Source organism: Serpula lacrymans, assembly GCF_000218685.1.
Source record: "Serpula lacrymans var. lacrymans S7.9 unplaced genomic scaffold SERLAscaffold_3, whole genome shotgun sequence".
NCBI lineage: Eukaryota > Fungi > Basidiomycota > Agaricomycetes > Boletales > Serpulaceae > Serpula > Serpula lacrymans.
The window spans coordinates 3,033,757-3,061,756 of NW_006763292.1; the positions used below are offsets into that span (position 1 = coordinate 3,033,757).

General features: G+C 44.3%; 6 protein-coding genes across 6 annotated transcripts; 5 read left to right on the forward strand and 1 right to left on the reverse strand.

Annotated features, from left to right (window-relative positions):
- Positions 1-129: 129 nt before the first annotated feature.
- Positions 130-1,404, forward strand: SERLADRAFT_406237 (uncharacterized protein; the record flags this gene model as incomplete). Its single annotated transcript, XM_007314993.1, has 6 exons — positions 130-142; positions 328-345; positions 644-711; positions 806-863; positions 936-1,010; positions 1,148-1,404. 6 exons carry the CDS (start codon positions 130-132, stop codon positions 1,402-1,404), a joined length of 489 nt encoding a protein of 162 aa, XP_007315055.1.
- A 6,550-nt stretch (positions 1,405-7,954) lies between these two features.
- SERLADRAFT_406238 (uncharacterized protein) lies at positions 7,955-8,734 on the forward strand (the record flags this gene model as incomplete). The annotated part of the gene is made up of 4 exons (XM_007314994.1): positions 7,955-8,055; positions 8,172-8,247; positions 8,309-8,536; positions 8,594-8,734. 4 exons carry the CDS (start codon positions 7,955-7,957, stop codon positions 8,732-8,734), a joined length of 546 nt encoding a protein of 181 aa, XP_007315056.1.
- Positions 8,735-13,356: 4,622 nt separating this feature from the next.
- SERLADRAFT_459697 (uncharacterized protein) lies at positions 13,357-15,288 on the forward strand (the record flags this gene model as incomplete). The annotated part of the gene is made up of 4 exons (XM_007314995.1): positions 13,357-13,640; positions 14,026-14,040; positions 14,234-14,538; positions 14,622-15,288. The coding sequence occupies 4 exons, from the start codon at positions 13,475-13,477 to the stop codon at positions 15,135-15,137; spliced, it is 1,002 nt and encodes a 333-aa protein (XP_007315057.1).
- Positions 15,289-15,793: 505 nt separating this feature from the next.
- Positions 15,794-17,036, forward strand: SERLADRAFT_413575 (uncharacterized protein; the record flags this gene model as incomplete). Its single annotated transcript, XM_007314996.1, has 3 exons — positions 15,794-16,208; positions 16,275-16,328; positions 16,404-17,036. 3 exons carry the CDS (start codon positions 15,825-15,827, stop codon positions 17,034-17,036), a joined length of 1,071 nt encoding a protein of 356 aa, XP_007315058.1.
- Positions 17,037-17,100: 64 nt separating this feature from the next.
- Positions 17,101-23,919, reverse strand: SERLADRAFT_434751 (uncharacterized protein; the record flags this gene model as incomplete). Its single annotated transcript, XM_007314997.1, has 36 exons — positions 17,101-17,235; positions 17,287-17,348; positions 17,406-17,660; positions 17,720-17,794; positions 17,847-17,895; positions 17,949-17,963; positions 18,016-18,096; positions 18,148-18,409; positions 18,461-18,669; positions 18,720-18,954; positions 19,010-19,101; positions 19,150-19,175; positions 19,225-19,555; positions 19,615-19,647; positions 19,705-19,753; positions 19,818-20,140; positions 20,199-20,267; positions 20,339-20,408; positions 20,462-20,494; positions 20,563-20,828; positions 20,884-21,228; positions 21,301-21,346; positions 21,420-21,445; positions 21,500-21,621; positions 21,675-21,765; positions 21,816-21,969; positions 22,022-22,061; positions 22,122-22,161; positions 22,212-22,285; positions 22,338-22,509; positions 22,564-22,663; positions 22,722-22,745; positions 22,838-22,888; positions 22,939-23,030; positions 23,086-23,166; positions 23,221-23,919. 36 exons carry the CDS (start codon positions 23,917-23,919, stop codon positions 17,101-17,103), a joined length of 4,827 nt encoding a protein of 1,608 aa, XP_007315059.1.
- A 2,552-nt stretch (positions 23,920-26,471) lies between these two features.
- On the forward strand, positions 26,472-27,992 carry SERLADRAFT_459702 (uncharacterized protein; the record flags this gene model as incomplete). Its single annotated transcript, XM_007314998.1, has 8 exons — positions 26,472-26,505; positions 26,555-26,712; positions 26,773-26,803; positions 26,855-26,887; positions 26,951-27,473; positions 27,531-27,556; positions 27,615-27,668; positions 27,724-27,992. 4 exons carry the CDS (start codon positions 27,434-27,436, stop codon positions 27,802-27,804), a joined length of 201 nt encoding a protein of 66 aa, XP_007315060.1.
- Between the last annotated feature and the right edge of the window lie 8 nt (positions 27,993-28,000).

The window sequence follows — 28,000 nt, forward strand, 5'->3', positions numbered from 1 at the left end:
TAAAGCATTCAATCAAATTGAGGTTCTTACCAAAGACGTCCACCACCTGAACCTTGACAAACCCTGTCCCTCGAGGTAAGTCATTGCCGGTGCATACTTTTTGTTCCCCTAGAAAACCTTGAGCACCAGATGCCTTGCAATTGTAAGTCCACTTGAGGTATGCATCTGTAATTGCGGTCAGCTGATGATTAAAGGCAAGAACCCGGAGCATAATACGGTCTCTACGATTTTGATGATCTGGTCAACATGATTTACGGTGATAGTAGCTGACAATTCATGAGAAGACAAAGAAAATGTTGAGTTAAGATAATGTACTCTTTCCACAAGTTGCCGTTGAGTTTCCTCGTGAGTGCTTCAAATTCTCCACCCACATGACTGATGTTCAATGGCTCTGAACCATCAAGCACATCATTGAGGGTCACAATGTTGTTGTATATATCTTTGTCGTCACTAACTGGTGCATTGTGGAGGTCTCTCAGTGCCTCCAAAGCGCATCGTTCGTCGGCCGTCATTTCTCGTTCATGTAAGGGTTGCTATATTTTTAGGTGCATCAGTCACTCACCTTGCATGCAAACCCTATAACTTTCATACGACTCTAAGGCTCTTTTTGTAAGTGCTTTTGGACCCAAAACCTTGTGCACAGGCTTTGTTGGCATGCCATTCTTGCCTCAAGTCCGCCCCACATGTCTGATCTTCCCACTCGACAAGCTGGTACGTTTTTGAGGGCGTTTTGCATTTACACCAACCATGGGTGCAACTCGGATGATGATGTATTGATGTTCTGCATAGTAGACTTGGTATTCAGTACCCACCGGTACTCAGCAGCAGGTCTCAGGACACGTCCGTGACAGCGCATGACACAGGTATGTGATTGATAGCCACATCATCATTCACTCTATCTCCTGCCATGATTTGCATGCATCAATCACCTACAGCCAATTCTAGTGCCATTCCTCCGACCTCTTCATTTTCACCTGGAAAACCACGCTGTGACAATCACAATCGCTCTGGTAGGTAATGTCAGTAGATGATTCCTTGCTCAAGTTATTGATTTTACCCACAGCACAATGCCTGCCTTTCATGGAGACAATCACAAGCACCCATACCACTACAACCACAACCACAACCACAACCACAACAATGACAGATGCTATCTCTGTGACAACCACCCCAAGAAAGTCTCCCCAGCTGGCCGTGGCAGGTCCTTATGACTTGGAGAGTCCACAATTACCACCCACCATCAAAAACAAGCTGCTTGCCCAACCTCCTGTCAGTCTAATGACATTGTTCAAATCAAATGTTCCTCGCCCCGACCACATTCAACCTCCTGCAAAAGGCGTCACTCCGGAGGGTTACTATGTTGTCTGGGTTGGTCAAGAAGTGGGGATCTTCTACACCTGGTGAGTTTGGCCTTCCATTCTGTTCAATTCTACTAAATAAACTTAGGGATAATGCTGCTGAAAGGGTACTAGGTGTTAGCAGTAATAGGTATAAGAAATACAACAACTTTGATGAGGCTCTCAGGAAATATAGAAGTAAGTATGAGTTGGGTGCCGTTCAAGCGGTCCCAATCCCTGGTGGTTGGTTCTGGTCAGAGGACATCCATTCCGATGATGATGACCCATACTCTGCTCTCACAGAGCGTTCGTGGGATGCGCTTGAGGCGTTAACTGATCATTTAAGCCATGTCTTATGAATAGTCGGAGGTGCTACTCACTACAGTATAATGACTCCTAGGAGAACAATGGTTACTCCATGGAGTGGTGGCTATGCTCCATGGAGAACAATGGCTGCTTTGGCAGAGACCGGGTTTATCCGGTTTTGTCACTCCCACTCGAGTGCAACTGTAGTCCCATAGCTTTAGAGAATTTCCAGTGTTTTTTGTGAGTGAGGGGTTTAGTGAGAATGTCAGCAACCATATCTCCTGTAGGAACATATCTGATTACTGCCTATCCCTTTGATACTAAGTTATCTCGGATAAAATGATATTTTTGATGAATATGTTTTGTGCGAGCACGGAACTGCAGATCTCGTGTGAGAATGATAGCTGCTTGATTGTCACAGTGCAATATTGTAGGTCCATTTTGAGCATGTCCAATTTCTTCAAAAAATGTCCAAAGCCATGCAAGGTGTTGTCCAGCATTGCTCAATCCAATGTACTCTGACTCCGTGGAGGATAAAGCTACCATGCTTTGTCTTTTGCTTGTCCAGGAGATTGCTCCTTGGATGGTGATAAAGACAAACCCTGATGTTGATCGAGACATGTCTGGGTCTCCAGACCAATCTGCATCTGAATATCCATAGAAATCCATGTCCATGGGGACATCTGTGCCATCATATTGTAGTTCCATGTCCCTGGTTGCTTTCAGATATCGGAGGACACATTTTGCAGCTTCCCAGTGATGGCTCCTTGGAGCTGAGCTATGCCTGCTTAGTGTTCCAACGATGTAGGCAATGTCTGGGCGGGTTCCGAGCATGGCATACATGAGGGAGCCTACAATTGAGAGGTATGACACTTGGCGCCCTTCAATATGCATCTCGTGTTGCACAATATCTTCCCCTGGAGCATTTGCAAGGAGTTTTGATCCATGGGCCATTGGTGTCCATACTGGTTTGCAGTTCTTCATTCCAGTACACTCCAGGACTGTGTCAATGTATTGGCATTGCAATAGGGATATTGTTTTGTTTGAACAATCACGTTGGATTTCTATTCCGAGGATGTATTTTGCTTCTCCAAGGTCCCGCATTTTGAATATGGATTTGAGTTTGGCTTTTGTGATATCCATGAATTTTCGGGATAAAGCTCCTAGGAGGAGGTCATCCACATAGACAACAACAAAGCATATTTGTTTGTTGTCCCGGAACACATAGAGACATGTTTCTGCATTTAGTCTTGTGAAGCCGAGCTCCTGGAGCTTGCAATCAAAAGTTTTGTTCCATGTACAACCAGCTTGTTTTAACCCGTAGATGGATTTCTTCAATCTCCAGCAGTATCCAGGTTGGATAGGAACACCCCCTGGAGGAAGCATGTACAGTTCTTCTTCAAGTTCTCTATTGAAATAAGCTGTGGATACGTCCATTTGATCAAGTTCTAGGTCGTACTTTGCTGCCAGGGCTAGAATAATTCGGATCGACTCTAAGTTTGCAACCAGAGCAAAAACCCCCTGGTAATCAATCCCCTCCCTTTGAGTAAAACCTCGTGCAACAATCCAGAGTTTGTATCTCTCAATATTTCCATTTTGATCAAACTTAAACCGGAACACAGGTTTTGATGTGATGGGTTTCACTCCCTTTGGAAGTGGAACAGTGTCATATACTGCATTAGTATTGAGACTTAGGAGTTCCTCCTCCAAGGCAGACTTCCATAATTCTCCATCCGGACGTGATAAGGCTTCCTTTAGTGTCCTTGGAAGGTCTGTGTTAGATGGACTGGTACTTGCTATTCCAGCAAAGAATGTCTCCTCTGTTTCAGATGTTTCTTCATGAACCTCAGGAGTGTTAGGTTTCTCCATGGAGTTGTCATGCTGCTCTTTTTGAGACTGTTCCTCATCTAGGGTCCTTTGATAATCCCGGTTTTTGTCTGCAGGACAGGTCTGGCAACTGCTTCTGTGTACTCCTAGGACTTCAGCAGGCATGACTGCTCTTTTAGGAACTTGTGCAGGTACTCTAGGGAGTAAACGCATTTGTGTATTTATTGCCCCACTCACTCCTGAAGGTGTTGAATCACTCCTCGAAGGTGTTGGATGACTCCTTGGAGGTGTTGTATGCCTTCCAGAAGCTGATCCAATGGACAGGCTGTCTAGCTGTATTCGGACTTTTTCCACATCAGCTGGCTGTATGTTGAGGGGCTGTCCTCCCACTGACTGTAACTCTACTTTGGCTTTCCGTTCTGAAGCACGATCAGCTACTATCCGGACAGCTTTGAACAACTATAATACCACTGCCAAAGCTCTGCGACCACCTTGTCCTACCCCAGACCGGAAGCAGGTTGTAGAGTACGCTTTTCTTGCAGACTTTGACCTCCTGTGGGACGCATGGCAGGATATAACAAGTAAACCCTGGGCAACCCCTGCGGGCCGTCTTGCAATGGATCAGTACTTCAAAATCTGCCGTGCCAGTGAAGAAATTGACCGCCTTAATGTTGAGATCAGGTGATTCACAACTTACTTCGGGGATGAAGATGCATACATGTGTGCATGCGGAGACCAAGTTCGCGCAACCAATCTCCCTCTGGCCCTCCAAATTGGCATACACCAGATGGAGCGCGGGTGCTTTAACAAATACCATGTTTCCCGCCTACTCAAAATATTGCAACTACCAGGTTTTACTGGTACAATCTGTCCTGGTGAAAGTGTCGACATCAGACCTAGAGAAAGTGCTAGCAAGGCTTCAGCACACACCCCCTTGGTAACAACTGTCAGTAGTGATTCTTCTTTAATTAGTAGAGAAATGTCCCAGGCAATTGACAGCCAAGAAGGCCTTGAGGATGAAGAGGAGGACAAGGAGGATGCCATAGAAATATCCTCGGCCTTTGAACGTATTGTACACATCTCTGGTGATAGCTGAACATTTCTCTCTGGAGTTGGGGCATAGCTGGAATAGCATTAAGTACAAGTACATAAGATGTGTTATATCATGGCTTTCAGGGAAGCCTAGTCCCGTGTTGTGATGTGGAGAAACAAGCAAGATACACAAGCTCGCTGTGCTGAACAGTGAGCTCGCATAATATACAAGTCACACAACTTGTTGATCATCATGTGCCGGTAACCGAGTGTCACCAAATGTTGCCAAATGGGAATGCACGCCGTGTGGGGAGAAGCCGCAGAACTGTATAGCTGCTACCATATTTGGAGTGGTGCGGACTGCAAATGAGTGTTGTTGCTGAACAAGTTGTCTCTCAGTGGGAGAGGACAAAAAAACTATATAGTTCTTGCCTAACTGGGAGAAACGCTGACTTCCAATAGACAGCAACGGCTTTGATGACTAACCGAGTGTAGTTGCTGGTTCAGGTGACTTTTTTTTCAACTCCAAAGTCGCTAATTAATGAAGAAATAATAAAAGAGGCCCAAGAATGGCTTTTAAACCATCTAATTAGAGGTGCATCAAGGCAGTAATTATTGTTCTAGTTAGATATATTACGTGGGAATCACAGGTGGACGCAAAACTGTGGAGGAGCTGATCAGACCTTATATTACTGGATCAGAATTGATACAGATTCTGAGGGAGAATAAGGTCATGTCAGCCAGTCAAAAACCTTTCAGTAATATATTTTGACTGGTAAGGTGATTAATGTTTGATCAGTCTCAATTAGAATACAGTGGTTTCAGCCTGAATATACAACGACCAAAACACATATGACATTGTTAAAGTTGTGACTGGTTCAGGCAAGAAGTAGTACTAGCCACCAAAACGTAAGAACACATCTGCGTCTGCTGTATCATTCAAGAAAAAGTGCCCGTCTTTCATATCAAATGCTCGTATCATGTGTGCACCACAAATAAAAAACTGTGGTAGTATCAACTTGTACTCTCCTTTGTCAAACAGCTGTGCACCTGCCCATTTTGTTCTCATTTTTCCATGAGAAGGCTTGAACATTTTTACAAGGGCGATATTGTATTGCCCTGACCCGAGGTAATATCAAAAAAGGCTATGGAGTCAAGCTGGTGCAAAAAGGCCATGGATTCAAGCTGGTGTAGGCCATGATGTATCCGTGTTTACAAGAACACAGTCGTATTGCGGTTCTTGATTGGATGGGTTACACCGCAAAATATTGCAGCCCTCCATCTAGTCTTCCTGTGACTGGTATGTGAGGTAGATACATTGGTACTGAATAATCTACAAAATGTAAAAAATAAAACAAGAATGATTATATTCTCCAAGAACAGCCAAAAGAAGCGGTCAAAGGTGTTTCCCTCATTTTCCAAGGTTGTCTGAGTGTAGTTTATCGTAGGATATTGACCGGTAAGGATCGGAGAAATGCATGGACCAAAAAAATTCTGTGAACGAGAGTTATTATTTTACAAGTGCTTTGATAGGTAGTCATGGACGAACCTCCGTTGCATGTAACCCATGGTCTTGTAGAATATGCTCAGCCTCACCTTTGGTTGGTGCTTGTATGGAGTTGATATAAACTTGCTGCATGCTTTTGTTTGATCGTGACTCGTATGTTTTATCAATTTTGTGTAAGTTATTGTGATGCACCAAACAAGTGGGGCAACAGTAATTGGCTAGTGCTGCACAGGTAGTAGTTATGGCGCAACCTTCCTCACCATCAACGCATCTGATAGGAATTCCAGGATGAATTATTCGATCAATCTTGTCTCCACATGACATGGCCTCACCAGGCCGTTCACAATTGCAAAGTGAGCCAAAGATCACTCTCATTACCTTTTGATATACCTCGCGTTTGAAACAGGCCCACTGCAGAGTTTCTGTTGCATTTCAATCAGAGGGATCTGTTGGGTCTCAAGGCTAGAACAGTATTGGAGTAAAATAATAATACCACAGAGAAAAACTACTTACTACAGGCATATAGCCAACAAGAGCACCCCCCCCATTTCCTGATCCATTTTGGATGGATCATGGGAGGGAAAGGGGCCAGATGATGATGGGATGTTTGCAAACATGTTTTATCACATTACCTTTGTCGAGCCAGTGTAACAACCAAGAGTTTGTTACTCTGGCGCACAACTAGAACCAACTAAAGAAATAAATGATGAGAGAGTGGTTACCCTTTGGGCTTCAACAAGTTAGTTGTGAGGATACAACAGGAGGACTCGCTGAGGAGTCTCCTTGATCTATTGGGGTTTATATACTGCTACAGGTTTGTTTGTACATATGTACTATACAGTTGATGTAGGCAGTGGCTGATAATGTCAGAGGGCGCAGCCCATGTGACCAGCTTTACTGCGTGAAAGACTTGTATCTAAAATAGGAAGAAAGGTAGTGCAGCGTGAGAAAGTGGAGTTTGAACAAAAGGGAAAGTGCCGCATGGCACGGAGTGTGAAAACTACAGTAAAAGGTTAAAGAGGAGAATGAAAATTAAAGGTCCAAAAATGTGTTATCATAACAGCCAGAGTGAAACAGGAAGGAAACAATGAGAGGTAGTCCTTCATCTCAAAGAAGAGTGTCCTAAAGTTGCACATCAGCATTGAGTCAAGTAAGTAAAGGAAGATTACCTGGATGTCCCACCAGTGATTTGCTGTGCATGTTTCATCATATATTTGTGTCTTGATGCCTATGCGATTATTCCAAGAACACCTGTACTTGTGGATAGGATACCAATATATCATGCTGGTCAGTGTTCTGTCTGTGATCCAGTTTTGGTAAAGCTCCCATGGGTCCCAATAGACAAAGTCAAATTCATATAATTTGCCTAAGTACGTGGCCAAGGTGTGGCCATTCTGAAACTGGTTTGTCCAATTAGTAGGAGAAGCATTGGAAAACAAAATAATTGTACCTGGACACAATAAGGGTGTGCTAGCTTCAGCAAATGTTCCATGTCTTTGTAGTTTTTCAGAGTTATACTTGTTTGACAAACCCATCCATTATGCATGCCATGGAGTTGCGTGTTTACAATTTCTTTATTGAATAAGCCCTTGACGGCAGTTTCTGTATATTCAAAAGCAGTGCGAGTTCAAAACGGGGCCCATGGTTTGAACATCGCTGTTGGGGAGGGATATTTAGTGGAAGTAGATGCAGGAGCTGTGTCTAATGATAGTATTTTAGCATCCTGAGTGCCGCTGTGATGGCTGTTCCACTGTATCTTGAGCTTGAGGGCTGGACTCCAAATCCTCGCTGCCTTGTCCACAATCAATAATGTCCGTTATGTCAGGTACTTTCTCTGCCTCATGGTTGCAACTGGAGTGAGACTGCAAGTTATTGAGTAAGAATGTAAAGCAAAAATATAGAAAATGGGCACTCACCAGGCTTGCATCAAGTCTGGGACATTTAGATGGCCTCTCTGAGGTATTGGAAACCATTGAAGAGGCTAGTTGCTGGCGACTGTGAAGCCCAGCTGCAGCCTGCACTTGATCCCGATACCTCTGCCTGCAGGTTTCAACTTGCTTGTCAAAATATCGATGGCTGCAATGTTCATTGCAATACTTGCACCAGAGAGTAGCACTGGCTCGTGTCGTCCTATGCTGTGACCCCATGTTGATTGTGTATAGTGCTCTGTTGAGGATTCAAAGACTTATAGATAAGTCAGCTGTCGGACTTGAAAATTCAAGTGTAGTAGCACCTACAGTAAGTGTTGTAATTGACTCCACTTTGTTGTCAATAACACCCATTAAATAACTTGGAGTAGAACAAAGTGAGTATGGGCAAAGGACAACGACGAGATAAACAGAAATCCAATACCAGAGGTGGGAGAAGCAGGTGTACACAGGAGAAAGAGCAACAGCAGAGGCCCCAGCAAGGCATTGAAGAACATCCTCATCATGAAGAAACACGTGTCACTGAGCGCCATATGAGTCCAGCTTCAGATTTGGAAGTCAAGATTAGTCGAGAAATGTCACCAGCTACATTATATCAGGTAAGTATGGCTGATACTGATGAAGAATTGTTCAACTAACCACAATATGCCAAATAGGCTGCCCGCAAAGTGCAGATCACTGCCAATAAAGCCAAAGACAGTGCCAGATTGATCCGGCAAAAGTACGAGGATACAATAGATCATGGGCTGGGTCTAGATGGACAAAGCAATAGCGAGTCACCAAGGAAAAGACCGTAAAATGGATGGGCCAAAAATTCTTGATCATGCATATGTTGTGGATGTGCGAGCCTGTCAGTACATTTGAGACAGCCATTGACAATGACTACAATAACCTCCATCGGTTTGAAAGTAAAGCTTCAATAATTCAGGGCCAACTATAAGATATAAAGGATGTACTGCCACTTTGGTTCCATAATTCACTTGGTGAAGCATGGTTAGGGCATATGGTAAGTAAGGAATATGGGAATACAGTAGTAAACTGAATTTGTACTCACATTAATGTCGAAGTTCCGCGATGGTATGCAGATTCAGCATTCTAACACTGCAAGTCGAATCCAAAGCCATGCAAGTGCCATTTTTGATTGCACTGAACAAGACCTTGCGTCATCTGAAGTAAGGAGGCAAAATTTTTATTGAGTGGATTGGATGGCAAAAGGGTAAGAGGGGAAGACCTACTTTCAGCCCATGGCATGTTGAGCTTCTACATGAGAACTATAATAGAAAAATGGAGGTCAAGAAGGTATTGTTGAACCGGATTCTAATGCTTGTAGGTATTCTACTAAACTCTAGTCTGACTCCAATCTTAAATACTGTATTGAAGGTCTTGAGCTGTGTCATCCGAGGACCGGCATCAGTATTGTTGGTGAAACAAGACAGACCCTCTCATCCATGAATGCTTGAAGAAGTGAATGTTTACTCTGGACCCTTGTATTACCAGTCTATCATATATACAGTGATGGAAAAGGAATGAATTTTCATTGTGAATTGTTGATGATGATGAATAATGCATGATGAGAGCTCTGGGAATCTTTAGAGCTATTCTTACCAACACTAATATCAAGGAGGTCATGTGCGTATTTCTCCGAGTCTATCAATATCACAGCAAGATTATCACATGGCATTTTTTTTATAAAATACATTAGTTACAAATAGAACAAGGCATGTGTTGAGATAGAAGCATTTGAGGCTTGAGTTTGAGTCAACAGTGATAGATTGATGATTGATGATTGATGGCTGAATGATTGAGTTCACTTGGGGATGCTTCCAAATCTTGTTCCCCCCCCTCATCATCAGTATCCTCATTGCTGTCACCGCCAGCTCGCTCTTCAACACCTCCATCAAATGTGTTGCATTCATCACTAGTGAGTGGCTGTTCTTCATTGTTGTTCAACGCAGCCATCACTTCCCTCATTGACTCTTCTCTATCTTTGTCGCTTAGTCGGCCTTCAAATCCGTTTTTCGTGTTTGGGAAGAGAATTTCATCCCATCAACAAAAATATTCAAGACACTTGCCTTCCTTCTTTTAACTCCACTGAGCAGATATTGCAGGTAGTTTTCAAAGTCCTCATGCCAGCTAATGCCAGAACCACTTCCTCGTTCTTTGAGGTGTTCATCAGGAAAAAGAGCCCAACAAGCCTGCAACTCTGGTAAGTCCCTAATCTGAAACTGACACAAATATTTTCTTACTAGAATAGCTGAACAGGCAATCATTTCTGGTGTGGTATGATTAAGTCCCCATTTCACAACCATCGTTTTGTTATTCCGCATTGTATGAGGTTTTTAGCCTGTGTCTGAAGTGCTTGCATCTGTTCTTTGATTGCATGGCCAATACCCCTCAAAGCTGCCTCAATGTCCCCCGCTCTCTGTTCCAATTTGTTAAGTCTCTCATTCAGGACCTGATAAGGTAGATCCTTGTCCTCCCCCTCCATTTTTTCATTCATACCAACTTCTACCTGAGAGACAAAAATTTGCCGAACCTTCCGTCCACTGGCAGGTGAAATTATTCCTGCTATTGAACATTAATTCCTCTTATTAGCGCATATCACACAGAAACTGATGGATATATACCTTAGTGCACCAATCATCTTGTTCATCATCTCATCCATGTTTTTTACCCGCTAAATTTGTATTTTTCCCTACTTTGTTTACAGAACCACTTGGACCAGCATTCACAGGCAAGTTCTAATTGAAACCAGGTATGTTGGTTATAGCTATATTTCTTCATTGGTGATACTCACTTCTTTGTTTGCCTCAGACATAACTGGATCGCCCAAGTTACAGGATTTGTCATCTTCACCAGTGATTTCCCTCATTCCCTCTTCTGTCCCTTGTCTTGTTGCAGGACTCGAGGGATTATATGCATACTGTTTGAGTTGGCTGTATATGTAATTCCCTTTATCATCAACAGGACAGCCCTGACCAAACCCAGCACATGGGCTAGGGCTTTTTGATGCAGGTCTTCCACATTCCACAGCCAACTCGGGCTCAGTTTCTGAATCCTCTTCAGGTTGAATCCTCTGCTGATCATCCTCAGTTTCTGGCTTCAAACCAGACTCTGAATCTTTGTCAATATTGTTCCCACCACCACCCAGAAGGATTGACGCGGCATAATTATAATATTATGAATGGGAACTATGGTAGTTGTGTTGATATGCTGGACGCCACAATGGATCCTGAAGTTTGTCTCCATCCGGTGACTTTGGTGTCCAGCTCTGGGACCCATTGCAAGACGGCTCATGATCACTGGTAGAAGGAGAAGTCATTAGGCCACTATGGTGCGAGACAAAATTTCAAGCTCAAGGATTTGTTAACATTAACTTCAGTGGCTTCAACCATGCAAGTTCCGTTAACATGACGTGACCTGCTCCATGGACGCCACAGTCTGTATATAAGAGCAACCATTGGGACATATTTATGTAGGTTACTCGCCCATTGTTTTTCCCTCTCTCTGCATCTCGGCTGCCATGACTCAATTTCTGGATTCCAACAGTGCCTATTTTTGTTATTGTTTACATTCTCCTCTGTGGTTCTTAATGTTGAGTGGGTTCCTCTGTTCCTTCCACTTATTCTCTCATCATTGTTGTCATAACATCTTACCTTTCAGTCCAGGCCTTCATCCTCAACCTCCAACAGGAAGCAATGTTACTTCACCCAGGAACGAGGTATGTTTTGAGCTTTACTTATGCAGACAATATTGTAATTTGCCATCTTGTTTGAGTAGGGTGCCATGGTGTCTGAAAATGGCCAGCCTTTGTACTACATGACAAAACCGGATAAACCCGGTCTCTGCTAAAGCAGCCATTGTTCTCTATGGAGCATAGCCACCACTCCATGGGGTCACCATTGTTCTCCTAGGAGCACAATTGTACTCCTAGGAGTCATTATACTGTAGCAAGTAGCACCTCCAACTATAAGTAGTAGGGGGTTTAGTATAGGAATACCTCAGTCGTTTCTATAGCCTCTCGGGCAGGGGCTGAGGTATGTTACATTACATTTATTAGAGATCACCTTAAACTAAGATCTATTGTAGTTTCACTTAGATTTATTACTACATTATTGTTCCTTACCCACCATATTTTTGATGCAGACAAACATGTACATCAACGAGCAATCAATCACATCAGAGTTAGAAACGCTTGTGGTATGGTATTACTCAATATGGAGCGCTACTGGATGTGTTACTCAAGTGTTACTCGTTACGAATGAGGTGTGTTACTCAATTGTTATTCAGTCATTACTCACAGTTTTGATAGAATAACAGGAAGTGAAATATTATTGAAAATGCAGTGAACATCAACCATTTGTATTAGTTATACTTCACAATGACATAATTTTCCATGGTTGCTTCTGCATCATTTTAAGTTCAAGGAAAATTTCGTTCGACCTTTTTGGTCATGAAAACCCTTTGTATGCCTGATATGTTGATTAAGGAAGACTCGGCATCTGAGCTCCATTATTGTGGCAATATTCATTATTACACTGAGTGGTATGACATGTCTAGTAGGAGGCATTCCTCTGGTCATTCTAATTATAGTGGTTAAAGTGATAATCTCGTTCAATACGATTCTGCTGGTTTGCGTGATGACTGTGGTTTTGCCAATTGGCCTGATCGGAAGCCGGTCTAGAGTGGACTTGCCTGATCAGATCCGATAATGCCTTGTCGCAGCCCCTTGCGGCTTACCATGTTCCCAAATCCTTGGCCACCTTATTAGGACCAATCAGGCCTTAATTTTTCCGACAGATGCATACGAAGTCTGTTTGACTTGTCACATCTTTTTACACGATACTGACATAAAAGAATCACTTGTGCACCCTTATCCACAAAGAGTGATAATGGAAGAAGCGTTGCGGTCAAACGAAGGTCTCATTTGAATGCCTAAACATGAATGTATGGTATAACACGCATATATGGGGCCGGACAATGTACACGAGGTAACGTCGAGGTTAGGTGACTTCAATTTTTCTGTGAGTCCCATGTTTACCAAAACAATGACAACAAGGCCAACTCACTGTTTGGCCTGATCGTCAAGACAATGTGCACTGAAAGCACAGAAAATAATGGTTGAATCTCCCCGAGTATGGACAACGGAACGAGTTCCAAGGCTTCATCTAAACCGCTGTGTGGAATTTAGATTTATATTCTGTCAAGTTAAGATAATTTTGCAAGATATTGCGATGCGTTGAATACTCTCTTCGCTCCGCTGAGGCGTTTGTCATTCCATTTCTCAGAGAATAGTGCCTATGCATACGTTGATGGGAACAGCTGGAAAGATATGTTTTGGACTCCGCGGTGTCGACATATCGGATGATCGTGGGAAAGGCTAAAATGATTACCATTGTGCAAATCCTGCGCCGTCCGACTCGACGTCGACTCGCATGTCCTCCTACTAATTTACTCTCGCCCTGACTGTGACGCTGACCACACCGTCCTCAACGCCATCGACGACGACGAGCACGACGTACTAACCGACTGCCACGATGACAACGACACCCCCCACGCCTACCTCCTCTTCCTCTTCCTCGCCGTTCCCATCCCTCTTCAACTCGACCTTCACTACACCTCCCCCCATCGACACTCCCTCATCCACCCCGTCCGACTCGTCAGATAGCGACTCTGTCCTCACCTCGTCTTCTGCGCTGTACTGTTCGTCCATTCCTTGTTCGCCTAGTCTGCGCTCACTAATGGTGTAAATGTTACCATGTATAATATACATTCTATTCTCACTCTCGCTATTCTTGCTATACTCACCGTTGCTCTCACATACACCACCCCTCTCTCCCCTACGACCCAACGCAACGTATTCGCTCTGCTCTCTTCTCCTATTACCACCCACCTAATTATACCGTTCTAATCATGTCTGTCCTTCATTCCCACTCTCCATCTTTATCCCACTGCATTTCCAAATATGCCCTGACGCCTTAATTACAACCCACCCCTCGCACCCACATGGCCTCTCCTCCACAACTCCTTTCTTCCCCCACCACCACCGACGACGTCTTCGACGTCGCAAACCATCCCTCCCTCACAGTATACACCTTCTTAGGTCCGTACTTTATACATACCCTCCAGCCTCTCTCCTAACCTCTCCCCTCTTTCTCTTCTCACGCACCTCTTCTCCTTTCCATTATTCGCACACATCCTCACGTCACACCCAACCTCGTTCCACCACATGTCGATCTACACCCAACCCACCTCCTCAACATTCTCCCTCACTCTATCCCGCCCTGCTTTAACAGCCACCCTCGTTCTCCTCCTTGGTGTATCATCCGCAATCGTCTTGCGCTCCCTCGTTCTCCGTAGACGCCATCAACGTATCGTCGAAGAAGCTATCCGCAATGGCACCTGGATCCCCTCCACCAACGCCAACGCCAACAACACCAACAATGGTAGAGGGCGCAGAGCAAAGCTAGGGGAGAAGCCAAAGTTGTGGGAGGTTAAGGTGGGCGAGGGAGATGACTGTGGTGGGATGGGTGATACGGGAGGGGACAGTGGAGACGAGAGAAACGAAAAAGGTACAAATTGGAATTGGAATCACATCACAGTACGTTTTCTCCATTTCCTTGCCTTTCTTCCTTGACCCCAATCGCATGTTCATTCGTACTAACCTTCTCCCTCTCCCCTCAGCCAATTTCAGCCTCCTACCTTCCCAACTCCCAAGCTTCGCCTTCCTTCCCTCGCACATCATCGCCATCGCCAAGCACCGAATTCAGCACGCATACAAGCGTTCCACGCTTCCTGCGGCCATTTACACGCTTCCGACTTCCATTTCCTTTCACAGCTTCGGCATCACCACAATCGCCGTCGATTTCGAGTTCAGATTCGCGCTCACGTTCTCCCCGTCGACCACGGTCTCCGCCTGGCACAAATCCAGCTGCGATATCAACACCTGCGGCTGTGACTGCGTCTGGGATGATGGACGCACAGGGAGGCGATCCCTCGACTGTTCGGCTCGCTGTGCTTATAGCGATGCCTGACCCGACCCGGTCCACACACTCGCTTTCACATTCGCACTCACTTTCGCGACAGCGCGATTCGACATGTTCGACGAGTAAGAGTGCAAATCGTGATGTGGGTGAGAGAGTTGTTGAGTTTGGATTGGTTGACGTAGTGATTGGACAGGAGAGTGAGGAGGCGCCGTGATGGAGTTATGAACTGTGGGTGGGGGAGAGGAGAGGATATATATATTTATTTTATATATTTCGTCGTCTTTCTGTTTGGTAGTGGCTGTGTACAGTTATGTGTACAGTGATTGCAGCATTATGCTGTTATATAGATGGGTTTCTGAAGGATTGCTTTGGCTATGTTTCTAGGTCTTTGGCCCTCATCTACCTTTACTAGGTACGTAACGTCTTTCGGTGGTATGTCTACTCTTAGTAGAACGTTTAGGGTTGGGGTTGGTCTCGAGCAGATATTTACATGGGTATCTACTTCTTCTGTCGCATGGGTGACCACGCCAGTAGATTGGAACTAATTTTCAGATATATAAGCAATGGGTATGAATCAGAGTAGGAGGCTAGCATCATGGACGAGTCTTTCCATGTCCCGGAGTTTCAAAACGTCCAACCTAACATCAAGCTCAGCGTGGTGCCACAATTCGAGGCGCTATAGCCAAGTGGTTACGGCGACAGATTCGAACGCTCGATCATCTGTTCCTCTTTGAGGGCGCAGGTTCAAATCCTGCTGGCGTCGGCTTTGTTTTTTTGTCTCGTTCCATATGTTTTGTCTCGGACTCTCGCCTCATACATGTGGGCTACCTTACGATTCAGCCTGTCAATTTGGTATAATAATCAGAGCCGTGCAGCATTTCTTCTGTCATTTTCCATTACCATGTCTTCGATTCACGACTTGCAAAATTCTATTCCAATGGCTGATACGAACTTGAATCAGTCGTCTCGGAGCAGCATGACCAGTTCTTCGGACACAGATGACTCTGATGCATTTTCTATCTCAAGTTCTGGATTGACCACGCCCGCTGACGAGGATCCTCAGTCCGACTACTTTCCAGAGGATATAGATGAAAAAAGCAAGACCTCAAAGCCCAAATATCCTAGTCTTGGCAACTTGAAGGCGTGCACCTCCGATTTCCAAAGTTCATCACCACGACCACTCTCAGCAACGCTTCAGAAGGCCAAAAGAGTTGCGCAGAATATGATGGCATTCAAACGAAAGGCTAGTATGCGAAAGCGGTACGCAACCGATCATGAGTCTGAGGTACGTTTCTCGGATTGTGGAACTATATGGCGCAACTTGCACTGATCTTCTGTCATCATGATATAGCGATTTTATACTCTCCCAAATCAGTATCTCACTGAGACTATCGATGTCTCAGAGGTTGGTCTTCACTCCTACAGCGTGTATTGCGTTCTGACCCTTTACATCCTCCCTGACATCACTTGATGCTCGAAGACCGATCAACAAGAGAGCTTCGATACTGTCACCGAGTCCTCCATACAAGATGCCATCGGGCCAGAAGATGCAGAGGAACATCACTCCCTAAATCCACGCCGTGTCCCTTTGTCTTTGAAGACAACCATCCTGGCAGCTCTAGGAACAGGAAACAAGAGTCTCCCATCCAGTTTCATAATTCTCGCCTGCAAGCTTATCTGTTTCATCCCTTGGTGTATATCCGTTGGTGGAGCTATCGTTCTCTTTCCAAATCATATGGAGCTCGTCGCATTTACCCCAGGATATCTTTCCTCTCCGAAAGGGCTACGTCGCTTCGCTCACTGGGCTGATTGTGCTTATCATCACATCATGATTTTTCTTTCCGTTGTTGTTGTGCTCACATGGTACAATCCGCAACTTGGCGTTTCTTTGGGAGGCGCTGTTTCAGCTCGCGCGTTATACGTTTGGAACAATTTCTCTATTGACAAAACCATCCCTCTGGGCGAAGATGACCAACAAAGTCTGTACTTAATAATGACAGACTCGGCATTCAACGACGATCGTGTCATCATAGGAAGATCGCCGAATAACTGCGATACGATGATTCTGTCATCGTTAGATTCCAATATTGATAATATAGATACATTTAACTAAAGCTTCGTGTGTATGATATCCTATTGTGCTGTAATGAATCTAATGAATCTAATTACACGGATATTTAATGTGCATCACGGCTAGCTTTGGCTTTTGCCGCGTTCTTCAGTGAATCGAACATCCCACTGTTGAGACACATATCCCTAAAAATACCATCCTCTTTGTTCAGCAGATTCAGAGGTGTGTCGAACTCTGCAACCTGAATGTGATATTTTAGTAGTGATACAAGGTGAAAACGGGAGTCACATACCTTGCCCTTGTCTAATACGAGAAGTCGATCATAGTCGATAACAGTTTGTAGGCGGTGAGCGACTGGGAATATGCCAGGTGAGACGATTATGATAATAGTGAAATGTGTATCGATAATACCTGTTAGCAATAGCGAACCATTAAACTCCTCCCGAATCGTCATCTGGATCTTTGCATCTGTGGCAAAATCGATGCTGCTCGTTGCTTCATCAAGAATAACGATAGAGCTTCTGCGCAAAAGAGCACGGGCTAATGCGATTAACTGCCTCTGCCCTTGGGAGAAGTTTGCGCCTCCAGCAGACACTTGCATGTCCAAGGTTATAACTGTGCGGAAATCCGTATCCACCGCAGTACGGGAAGCCGATGAGATTGAATCTGGGCGTTCATATTTATGAATAAACCATATTCTATATAATGCTCTGAGACCCACTCACTCTCAAAAGTATCTTTTTCACTTATCATTTGAACACGATACAATGCATCAAGACATTCACTATCACCGTGTTCGCCTGTTAACTTTGTAAGTGACCGTGTTAAAGCTAAGAAAATACTTTTCTTTACCGAAAGGGTCAAGATTATCGCGAAGGGTACCAGAGAAGAGTGTTGCGTCCTGTAAGAAGAAATTAACTAAAAACTCGAATCATAGTTTAAATGAGTGCGAACCTGAGGAATGAATGTCTAATGGAACTGGTGAGTTAGTCTGCTATATAAGACGTGCAAATGTGCATACCAAGCGTGAACGTAGATCATGAAGGCCGATAGTTGAGGTGTCAATTCCATCAATAACAATTCTTCCACTAGAAGGGTCGACCTAAGAAAAATGCTAAGCGAATTGAAGGACGAGACAACAGTCAGGACCTACAAAGCGTAAAATGCTCATAGCAAGAGTAGACTTTCCGCTCCCAGTGCGTCCTAGAATACCCACTCGTTCTTTAGCCTTGAGGGTGAATGAGAGGCCATTTAACACAGGAGGCAAGTCTGGCGCATATTTGATAACAAGATCTTGGACAGAAATCAGTGACTCCGCAGAGTCAGATGGCCAGTATGCCGGGGGTCTGTTAGATTCTATTACAGCTGGTGGCTCTTGCGGAAGATCCAGATACTCGACAACTCGTTCAACGGAGCTACCAAATAGTGTTAGCAGTAGTTTCGATATGCTGGATAACGGAGCATACTTGAGATCAAGTTCCAAACCAGTCCAGAACTGACACGCCCAATACACATTAAATGTGAATGACATAGCACTCGTTATGCAGATACCGGCGAGACCTGAGCCGGCAAGGCCGTACAAGGCTATTAAGGTCGTAACCAAAATGGAAATACCACCAAGGATGTCGAAGTTAAGCAACAGCCATCGATTGGTCATCCAGAAGTTGTACCACATCTGTTCATTGAATTTAATGCATTTACACAGGATATTAGAAGTGAACATACCATAGTAGTTTTATCGATTTTGACGTGCAAGTCATCTAGGAAGCGCTTCTCCGCTGAGAATGCTCTGACTGTTACGATTCCTTCTAACAGCTCGCTAAATCCGGAAAATATAGGTGAACGTGAGTTCGACTCCATACGACGAAGATCACGACCAGTGTTAAGGTAACCGATGGCAAGCTGTCTGTACACCAACGATATGAAGAAGGCGGGTATGAGGAACGACGGGAAGAACACGCTGAATAATGTACTGTCAGGTTTACAAGTGTAGATAGATATTAAATTTCACACACGCAACAGTAACTATGGCTGCCGCGAAGCTAGCCAAGGTCGTGTTCACAGCTGCTAGATAGTCGGATAGTGTACTATCTATCGTTTCCATGTCCTACGAAGGCAAATTAGCGCAAATCATTCTGTGTGCATTGTAACATACTTTTCCGAAGCGATTTAGCATTCGACCTATTGGCAATAGTTAGGACTGTGTACAAAATGATAAAGATAATCAAACCTTGAGGGGTTGTGTCATGCCAACGCATAGTAGCCCTCACTACACCAACAAACATCCGCGAGAACAATCGGCGAGAAGCCCTGATGCCTCCGATGTACTGGGCCGCAGTACACAAAAGTACGATGACAGTCACACCACAGCCAATTGCGCCGTATATTCCAACAAAGAACAGGGGATGCTCTCCAGCATCTGGTAAAGCGCCGAATGAAGACACTGAACGCTGAATCAGTGGTTGCGTCCCTGGGTAATGCTGGGAGTTCCATGGTACCGTCTCATTCGCGAATGGCTCGAACAACTCTAACAACGGGGAGTCATACGCCTCTCCCCAGGCCTTAAATGGGGGGTAAGGGTTAGTAAAGCTGGAACGTGAATGAACTCGATGTGGCGTACTCTGATCCATAGCTTCTGTGCTACGCCCAAGCTCTAATATAGGAGTATCAGTAAAATATCATTTAGTCAATACGGAGTCTAATCACTTACTTCCTTTACAATAATCAAGAACCAAAGGACAAACCAAGTCCAGTAAGAGCTATGAATTGTTCAATTATTCAGTTTTCCCTAGATAGGATTCGATTTGATCAATAATAACGTACGAAGCATGTAGGTAAGTCTTATATATAGACCACTTCACGGAACCAGTCTCCCGATGTTCCTCCTGGATGAGTTTTGTTGATTTCTTTGTAACCAGCACAGTATCTTCAATTCCTTCAGTTGTATCCTTCACTTTTTCTTCTCTAACAGGTTTGGATAGAAGAGGTTCCTGGGCCTGAACCGTGGAGTCCGATTTTGTCACATCAAGGATACCCAGTGCACGAAGGTCCTTCACAACTCCTTGTAAATCCACGTGGCCGTCCGACATTCGTACAAGGTAGTGCGCTCCAGGAAGCACAAGCTCAGTATGATGGGTAACGAGGACCTTAGGATGGGAATGAGTGGTTGTATTCTAGTGGGCACTCTAAGAAGATTTAACTCACCACTGTGCGACCTTTCAGCAGGGGACCACAAAGTAAATGATGGAATAAGAAACGGGCCGTATGACTATCCTACTCAGAAGTGAGTGCAATACACGCATATAAGCTATTTTAAAAAAAATTAAAAAATTAAAAAAACTCACAACAGCGCTGAGAGGATCATCTAGTAGCACATATTTGGTACGAGCGTATACAGCACGGGCTAGCGCAACTCTGACGATGTATGAGCATAAACTCCTTATTCCAATGAAAAATTACGATAATACCTAGCTTTCTGCCCGCCTGAAAGACTGACGCCCCTATGATGTAGAGAGTAGGAAAGTCAGCGTTTATGACTCATTGAATGGCCCATGGAAAAATTGCAGACCTCGCCCCTATCTCAGTCGCATCGCCGTCCTCTAGCATGGCAAGGTCAGGCTTTAGTGCGCAGTACTCAATGACCGCTTGATATCTCTCTTCGTCATATGGGTAGTCGAACAAAATGTTGTCTTTGATAGACTGATGTCTGAGCCACGGAGCCTGCGCACTATACGATATAGCATGCATGAGTCCATTCTCGTCTACTTGTGAAGGATTCTTTGACATTATTAGCCGACTACCAGGCAGTGCAGTCATCTCGCCAAGCAGGGCCATCTATAATGAGTAATAATTTGACGATCATTCATCGCGAATAAAAGCTTGAGCGTACCAGTAGAGCGGTTTTCCCACTTGCAGTTGGACCTGTCACCACCGTCAATTTACCATCGGGGAACATGACAGAGATATCTTTTAGTTTGAATTGATAACCAAGCGTCTTGGTACAAGAGAGTGACTCGAGAAGAATTGCGGTTTCTGCAGATGGGGCCTCGCCAAAGATGTTCTCCAAAGGCGCATTACCATCGTCAACTCTGTTCCATATAAAGGATCCGCGGTCAATGCCAAATCCTTCGGTTTCTTCTGCCATGCGTGCTGAAGATCTCTTTAAGGAAGAAACGTTTCCATCCACTTCGTCTTCGTCCAAAAATGTTGCAATACGCCCAAGAGCTACGTTTGCCTGAGGATGATGCATAGATTGAAACCAGAATAAGCCTCTTCAGAACACCTATACATGAAAAAGTAAACGCACCTGTAAAATTCGTACCGTCCACAGCGGTATTAGATTCAGGGGCAGTCTGATTGAAGGTCGAGCAAATATACAAATACAAGTGAGTTGAGCTCAAAGCAGGATATACAATTGTTACTTACGCGAGCATATTAAATAATGTTATAGCCTGAGATCAATGTAATCAGGACATAAGTTCGCTATAGAAGAAAATAAAACATACAGTAAAAGCAGTCCCAATTGTCAATTGATTTCCTAGGAAAACATGCGTTGAAAACGCGATGACGGAAATAACCAATGGTGCTGACTGCCAGAGTAATACAAAGATCATATAATTAAGTCGTGCTGAACAATGAGTTTAGCATGACTGATCAAATGCCAATGGTTGCAAACCTTACATTTAATCATCCAAGATAATTCTAATTTGCGTGCATCAAAAGTACGGTTGATCCAACGGTCCTCCCAGGCGAAGAATTTTATAAATTTCAGCTGAATCAGATATCAGCTACGTCAGCGATATAGGAAACCAAGCCACTTACAGCTGTGATCACTTCATTGACGATGCTCATACGCTTGTCTCTGGCAGCTAACAGGTTCTTCTGGATAAAAACACTTCGCTTAGCGACCCAGCTGTTGATAGGCAAACCAGCGAGCACGACAAAAACCCCAGCAAAGGCAGATAGGCCAAGCAACCTAAACAACCAATCAGAATAATTCCAAGGTGAGTTACAGGAGGAAAACACACTGGTACAAGAAGAGCAAGCAGATAATGAGCTCGAAAGGAGCTTGTCGAATATCAGCATAAATAAGTGTATACTTCCACCTATTAAAACAACACAGCCTACCTCCGTAGATTAAGTATACTCCTTGAGCAGTTTGCGAAATCTGTATTTAAAAGTGAGTGGCATCCAACGCATAACGTGATGTGGACCTACTGTGTTAACATCGCCAGCCATTAGATTGACTATCTTTCCGATATCGGCTCCAGTCTTTTTGCGAACTTCTTCCTCTTCGCTCGAAATTGAAAAATGTGCGCGCCATAAGATTGGAAGAGCACTCACCTGCGGCACCGTCTTCATCCTTCATTTTCTCATCTTCGGCAGCCCCTTCGTTCGTGATACCTGAAAAGTCTTTACGTTTCAATGCCTTGTCATATATTGCAGCCATGAGCTCTGAACGCATTCGCGTGGCAGCGCGTAGACCAAACCATAGGTGATGCATTTCGCACTGTGACTGGAACAAAGAGCGTCAACAAAGGAACCTTAATCGCAAGGAGCAAAACGCTACTTTGACGACAGTACAAGCGAAAGCTATAAAAGCGTAAATATAAGCGCGAGCTCGATTTTCCTTATTGGGTGTGGAATCGTCGATAGAATCCAGGATGCGTCTGTAAAACGAGTAAAATGAATAGAATACAAATTCGCGAGGAGCAAAAGCGACCTTACTTTAGGAAGAACGGTCCGGCATAACTAAATGTAATAGTGACGATTGTCAGGATACATTCAAGGCTAATATATATCGTTAATGCCGAGAAAATAGCAAAAGAATTGAAAGCACTGACATGAGATCGTGTGCGTTTGCCACCCAAATGCGACGAAGAAGTGAGGAATCCCTGTTGGCCGGGTGTAAATATGATATGCGAAGTGAAATACATTGACAAACCTGAAGGACATAAACCGAACAAAAGTGGGGCGCGATTGCATCGTGATACTGACATTCCATACATCTGGCTCGTTCAATGTGGCGTGTGTTCCCTGAAAACGACCTTAATCAAAGGGAAATATATGCAAAAAAAGCAAATTAACCAACTCTCTTAATCAATGGGTATACCCAGCAGAATGTGATCCAACCCCATAGCGATGTATAATCTTCTGGAGAAATGGATTTGCCCTACACCCAGGATATGGTCAGGGGGTTTAACAGGGTATTAAAGGTAGAACATACAATATCCTCCTTCCTAATCCTCGTGCTTGGTATAGCCAAAGGCATACCAAGAACAATAACCAATGCAATAGCAACGGTGACGATATTGGCCACCATCGAAGCAATAACATAACCCGAAGGAAGCGCAATATCCCAGACATATGCTTCATAAAGAACACCTCCCAGAAGGAGGATACCGGACATAAGATGCGTGATGTAAAGAGAGAACAGATCGAAAGGAGGTGTGATGCTCGGCCAGATGATGGGACGGAGGGAAGCATAGAACCATGTGATTGCAATTAATACCGGCGGTGATGTGGATTCTGCTCTGCGCAAACTAAAAGGCATGATACCGACTGCAGACCATGCAAAGGTTTCCAACAAGGCAATCCAGGATAGATATAAATTTCTCCGCCTTGAAAAGTAGGTTCTTCCCCGGATACTCCCCTCTCCAAAATCATCTACTCTTCCTGGTAACCGGTTTGTAACAGAACTTCCATCCAGTTCTAAGGCTTCCGCTTCGTCGATTGTGATGAATCGCCTTCTTGGGATCTTCGCGACCTTGAAGAAGCCTTGCGTCCATGCGGGAGATGGTAGTGACAACACACAAAATAATAAAACGAGTGCTACAGGGACGAGGGAGCTCCAGTAACGTCGAACGCACGCATCTCGAAAGTCGAAAGGACCATAGTCAGCACAGAGATGCGGACTCCGAAACATGGTCAGTGACAATTAGAGAGAAGGCGCTTTCGACGCTTCCCGTTTTCTCGAGGGTTTGGGACTATAAGTGAAAACCTAGAAATCCGCGATCATATCGGTTACTCCGTCCGTTGATATTTTACACGTTATACCGGGTCCACGCCAAGGTCCGCGATATGTAATCTCCCACTGGAGCTTCTTGACCTGGATTCCATTCTTCTCCTCCTGTTGCGAACTTGAGCTTTGTGGGTAATCTGAGCGATAGATATGCAAAAACGACGTGAGTTCATCAAATCTGTGATATCGCCCCCGATTCGGCCGCGGAGCATTTAATTATAATATCTGAGCGATTTAACTGCGATTTCCTACGTTTCTGATTGTTGAGCCCGGTTCGTTCACAGATGGCCGGGCGTCTCCACGTATATTTTCCAGCACCCTGGTTCTTTTGTGGGAGCTTACTAGTATGAACCCGAATTCTCGTTTCGCAACCGACACCACGCTACGCCGGACTAGAGTGAGTTCACAGCATACTAGTTTCGAGCGTTACTTGGACACCTACCTTTGCGGACTTACGATAGCAAAGGCGTTATTACCTCTCTACCGTCACGGCGACTTTGTGGAGTCTTTGTGGCCCATCTTGCGTTGTCTCCATATGTATGTACAACGATCAGGACGGAATTTTTCGTAAGTTTCGTTGTATCTTCTTGGCGATTAGCACCAGTGGCTTGCCTAACGATGGGCGTTTAGCGTGTGAGCATATTTCGCCTGGACTCAGAAAAGCTTCACGGACTTTGAAAATTATGCCTTCAAACGCATTCAAATCAAATTTCAGTGTACTATCTGAACTTGCTTTCCCAGCTCCCGCGAACACGATGTGCTTTACAGCGTGCTAGTATCTTTCGAAGGAAGGGCATGGGATCCATCTTGTTCTCGACCAACATTTCCCCATGGGGCTGAGTATATTGTTTGGTTACATAGATTCTAGAGCGCTCACGATACGACTCGGAGCAACGTCTTCACCAAATTCAGTGTTTGACCAACTCTCACAGATTATTCTTCTCATCCCTGAGTCATTTCTCCCTTATGACCATGTGAGCGAAACAATCCTCTAGGTCCTCGGACAGACGCTAATGTCTCTTTATTTTTGGATAACACCAGACATTACACGCTACATCCAATCAAAGTAAGTACATGTACTTCGGAGCTGTGCTAATACCGCCTTTTTTTTACAAAACTCCACCTGACTCCTTTTCCCTCGGGGCGTTTTATGAAAGCTAACGTTTATCGAGGCAAGTGAAATGCTATTCGGTACTCGCGCTCAGCAGGCAGCCATGATACCCGGAATTGGGCAACTTGAACTCCGTTGTATTTATATGTGATTCCCGCTATTGTTATAGCTTGAATGCCGCAAGATCTGTTATCAATATTCATCTTTATTCAATCATCGAAGTATATTTCACCGCCTACAACTTCATCAATCTTCTATAGCCGTTCTTTAACAACGCACTACGGACCGTAACACACAGGCGGCAGTCGTACCATTAAACCCACAATACAAATCACTATACAATTTGCCTATTTCATCCGCCAGCACCGTCGTAATCGGTGTCTTTTGATGGTACAACTTTGTGGCTATAATACTTAAAGCAGTCCAATATGGAAGCCTGCACGTTACTATACAGTAAGTCTGAATATTTCCCTCCCCATAAGTATGCAATATCGCTCGAAAAGTTTTTCACCTCATCACATTGCAAGAGCTCTACCTCTTTTAGTTAGCCATATTTGTTGCAACTACCGGCTTCCGCTCACCACTCAATCATATTCTGCAGATATGACCCCCACTGGCAGTTCTCCTGTTCATGCTTCAGCTACGGCTCGGTCGATACTGTAATCATGGTGACTATTGCCACACCTGAGATATTGGCACCCTACGCGAAGTGCTTTGGGTCGTCCTGACAGTTGATGCGATTATGTCCTTCTAGACATATTCACGTGGATCAATAATTTGACATGACCTGCAACCGTGATGCCCGTGCTGGCATAAAGTATGCAAGATAAGTGATAAGCTCGCACTTTTCGAGCGCAAATTCCTGGATGGGAGCTTTCTGAATCTCATGCTGTACTATCATGATGACACGTACAGCAAGTCGTACCGTACAGCGTCATGGCGTCCTTCTTTAGCTTATCAATGTCGTAAGGCAACAGCAGGTGATCCAATCCATTCGTGGTGCCGATGAGTCTTGAACAAAGTCAGTACAGGCCAATTTACTCCCATAGACTAAGCCCCGATCTGCTAGGATACGGTTCATTATGGCATCCTCTTCGGCCTCATTGGCCTATCAACTGCAAGCACTCAAGGTAAGTTGCCTTGATCTTGCTCTGATAAGCGTATTACTCCGATGATTAAGTTGTCAGCATCTGTCTAGTATGTAGCTGGTGCGTAATTGGATTGAAGAGCTTATAGAGTTGTAAAATGAACTAACATTTATTTTTGTGATTGCTTGTCTTCCTGTTTTAGTTGGTTATTAAGCTGCCAGCTGTATATATCTTGAAATCAACATCTCTACATCGTAGGTCTTAGATTACTGCAATACATTGGAGCGCGAGGTAAGGTCGTTTCCATTCCAGTGGCCGAATTCAATAACATTAATGCCAGGTCGAGTTGATTTGGCAATCAGTGTTCTTATTTGCCCACTATCATATGTTCATCTTGACCATTCCGAGCATGATCGGGGAGTAGTTGGTCTATAGAACTTGGAATGATATTTAATCATATCGTATTCGGTTTCGTCGGCTTATGATATGTCACCAAGCGTCAGCATTTGATTACTGTTTTCTTTTGCCTACGAAAAGTCACAGTGACATGTCTTACAGGTATGTAAGCGGGCAAATTTTGCTAGCGGAGGTAAGCTAACATGAGCTTTGTCTTGAGTTTCTCACTCACGAGTCCACATAGTCCTTGGAACATCGGCCGTCGTTCTCACAGAAGGTGACCATTTCTGTATAACCAACCCACTGAAAAGATAGGAATGTTGACGCCAGCGTAACCAAGCAATTCTTGTTCTTCGAACGTCTGCCGTTTGGCATGAAAATAAGGGGCTCCATTTCTTATTGTGGTCCTTGTTTTCTGTATGATTTATTCTATCATAGCTTTACTTGATGTGATGAAAACAACTTGATGGCTGTAGGCTATACTTATGATGACGATAATCACCTCCTTCATGTACATTGACCTTTTGGTTTGTGAGTCATCCTAACCGTTATTTCTTTGCATTAGTCATATAGTTTGAGAACAATCGTCCAGTTACCGAACTCGCAAGGATGCGATCCTATACTGCACTCGCACGATACCGCGTACTCAGTGACAGTCATGGCATGTGTCATATTTCTTGAAACCTGTAAATTTCTATATCAAATCCAAGTTTCATATATCCTTGCCCAACCCTGTCCATAGTACTCTCAAGCCTTCTGCTTTATCGAAAGGTCAAGTTCCTCCGCCACGGTAAGAGTCCTCTAGTCAGGACTATCTTCAAGGATGGAATCATCTTTTATTTCTGCACTCCAGATAATGTCCTGTGTGTAAATTTATCTACGATTTTGTTGACAAAGAGCTAAAACATGATCTGCTTTAGGCGGGCCTAAGATTTATCTTGGACATGTATGTAACCCTTCTACTGAGAATAAGCGATTCGATGAGAGTATTAATTCACTCCTAGGCCATACTACACCTTGCACAGTGCTCTGGCGTGTCGCGTACTTCTCCACCTACGGTCTACCGACCCCGGCAAATATGACACGATAAACGCACCGTCTCAACCTATCCAGTTTGCCCATATCACTCAGCGGTATCGCAACAATCAATCATTCTTGTCCACGGGGCCCGTTTCCGTAGCAGATCATATTTGAGCGATCGAGGTTGATGGTTTGGATTCGGCGAGGACAGCAAGTGTAAAACAGAAGAACAGAAGGGGTGTCGTATAAAAACACATTCATGATGAAGATGTTCATTAAAAGGAAACACTTGGGGGCCGGGGGATTAAATTTTTCATGTTTGGGTTGTTCTAGTAGAGCAAAAGGGAAATCTGAATGCACATGCCACACT